Source organism: Bison bison, unplaced genomic scaffold, assembly GCF_000754665.1.
Source record: "Bison bison bison isolate TAMUID 2011002044 unplaced genomic scaffold, Bison_UMD1.0 scf7180017845439, whole genome shotgun sequence".
NCBI lineage: Eukaryota > Metazoa > Chordata > Mammalia > Artiodactyla > Bovidae > Bison > Bison bison.
In genome coordinates, this window is record NW_011476012.1 from 5,603 (window position 1) to 7,124 (window position 1,522).

A 1,522-nucleotide genomic window follows, 5' to 3' on the forward strand; every position below is an offset into this window, starting at 1 on the left:
ACAGCTATAATGTCACCAAAGGGCATCATGTTCTGAATGGTTCTCTTCTGCCATTTTATCTCCACATTTCTGCTCCTGAATATGGTCAGGGAACCATGCATTCTGTCTTATCAAGCATTTTATTTAAAGGAGTGCCCATAGTTACTACATATGAAAAATAATAACATCAGTTATAATGTAGAACATGTATTGAGTGCTTATTGTAGGCCAGATACTGGCTTTTCTAAGCATTTTATATGTATTAACTCATTTAATCATCACAACAACCCTATGAGGCAGGTTCTGTTATTATCTGCATTTTATGAGGAAACAGAAGGTATGAGAAGTTAAGGAATTTGCCCAAGGTCAACGCATTCTTTAGATGATCATATAATGAGATCTCTCAATAGGAAAGGGGCCTGTGCCTTTTCTTAGCCTCTCCAACCAGGGAGGCTCATTGGAGATTGCAGAGAAAACTTTGACAGTGCTGAAGCTGGTCAAAGAAAACACTTGTCCGTGGATGTGGAAGGAAAGAAAAGAACTTTAGAAAATGAAATGAATGTGGAAACCTCAGCTTTGATCAAGGGGAGGCTCAACTAGCCCTGATTAGAGTCAGAAACCCAAAGGAGAAGAGCAACAATGTTCTAGCATGTTACCGTGATAAGTGGATCAGGGGAATTAAGGGTGTGTGTGCATGCATGCTCAGTCGTATCTGACTCTTTACACCCCCATGGACTGTGGCCCGTCTTCTGTCCTTGGGATTTTTTTAGGCAAGAATAATGGAGTGGAGTGCAGGTTGGATCCCTGGGTCAGGAAGATCCCCTGGAGTAGGAAATGACAATCACTCCAATATGCTTGCCTGGAGAATCCCGTGGACAGAGGAGCCTGGTGGGCTACAGTCCATGGGGTCACAAAAGAGTTGGACACAACTGAGTGGCTGAGCACACACACACTGGGGGTGAAGGTGACTAACAAACTGGAATGTGATAACTATACTGAGTAGTAAGAGCAGCTCAAGCATCATTTCAGTATCTTTTGAGGATTCAGGAAGGAATGGAGGGTTCTACAGCCCTCACAGCACACCGTGGAGGAGGCTGGGTGTCCTATAGGTATCTGGGCCTGTCACCAAGTAAGGGGTGGTGGATGACAGACTTGTTGGGTCAGCCAGCTTCCGCTAGTCACTCAGGGTAGGCTGCTGGTAGAAGCTCTGCTGATCAGTGGTGTCCACCTGGCTTTTGCTTACTGGCCTTTCATTCATTCAAAGGATCACCTTCCCTCTCTTCCTAAAAGTACGGGGTGATATTTTTCTTTTGAAAAGTGAAACTGAAATGAAGTCAATACTCTTGCCATGGGCTTTGGCAATAACACTGGAGAGTCTTGGCAGATTAAAAGAGGAAGAGACTTGGGAAGTAATTAAGTGCTCCTTTCTTTATGGGTTTCAAGGCCTAGAGAGCTGAAGCAGTTGCTGACATGACCAAAACTGTGGTTGAGGCCAATTAATCTGGCAGCAGTAGGGGAATCAGTAGTGGGACCTTGGAGGCAA

At 44.5% G+C, this 1,522-nt stretch overlaps 1 protein-coding gene across 2 annotated transcripts in view; it reads right to left on the reverse strand.

The window, feature by feature from the left end:
• The window catches only part of LOC104984766 (septin-6-like), a 14,098-nt gene that overhangs the window by 5,596 nt on the left and 6,980 nt on the right, over positions 1-1,522 (reverse strand). For both annotated transcript variants that reach the window (XR_824785.1, XM_010834686.1), the window contains exon 4: positions 988-991. Coding sequence is in view for 1 of the 2 variants with exons in the window: in XM_010834686.1 (XP_010832988.1) it covers positions 988-991 (4 nt within the window). In the remaining variant the exon portion in view is untranslated. The remainder of the gene's footprint in view (positions 1-987; positions 992-1,522) is intronic.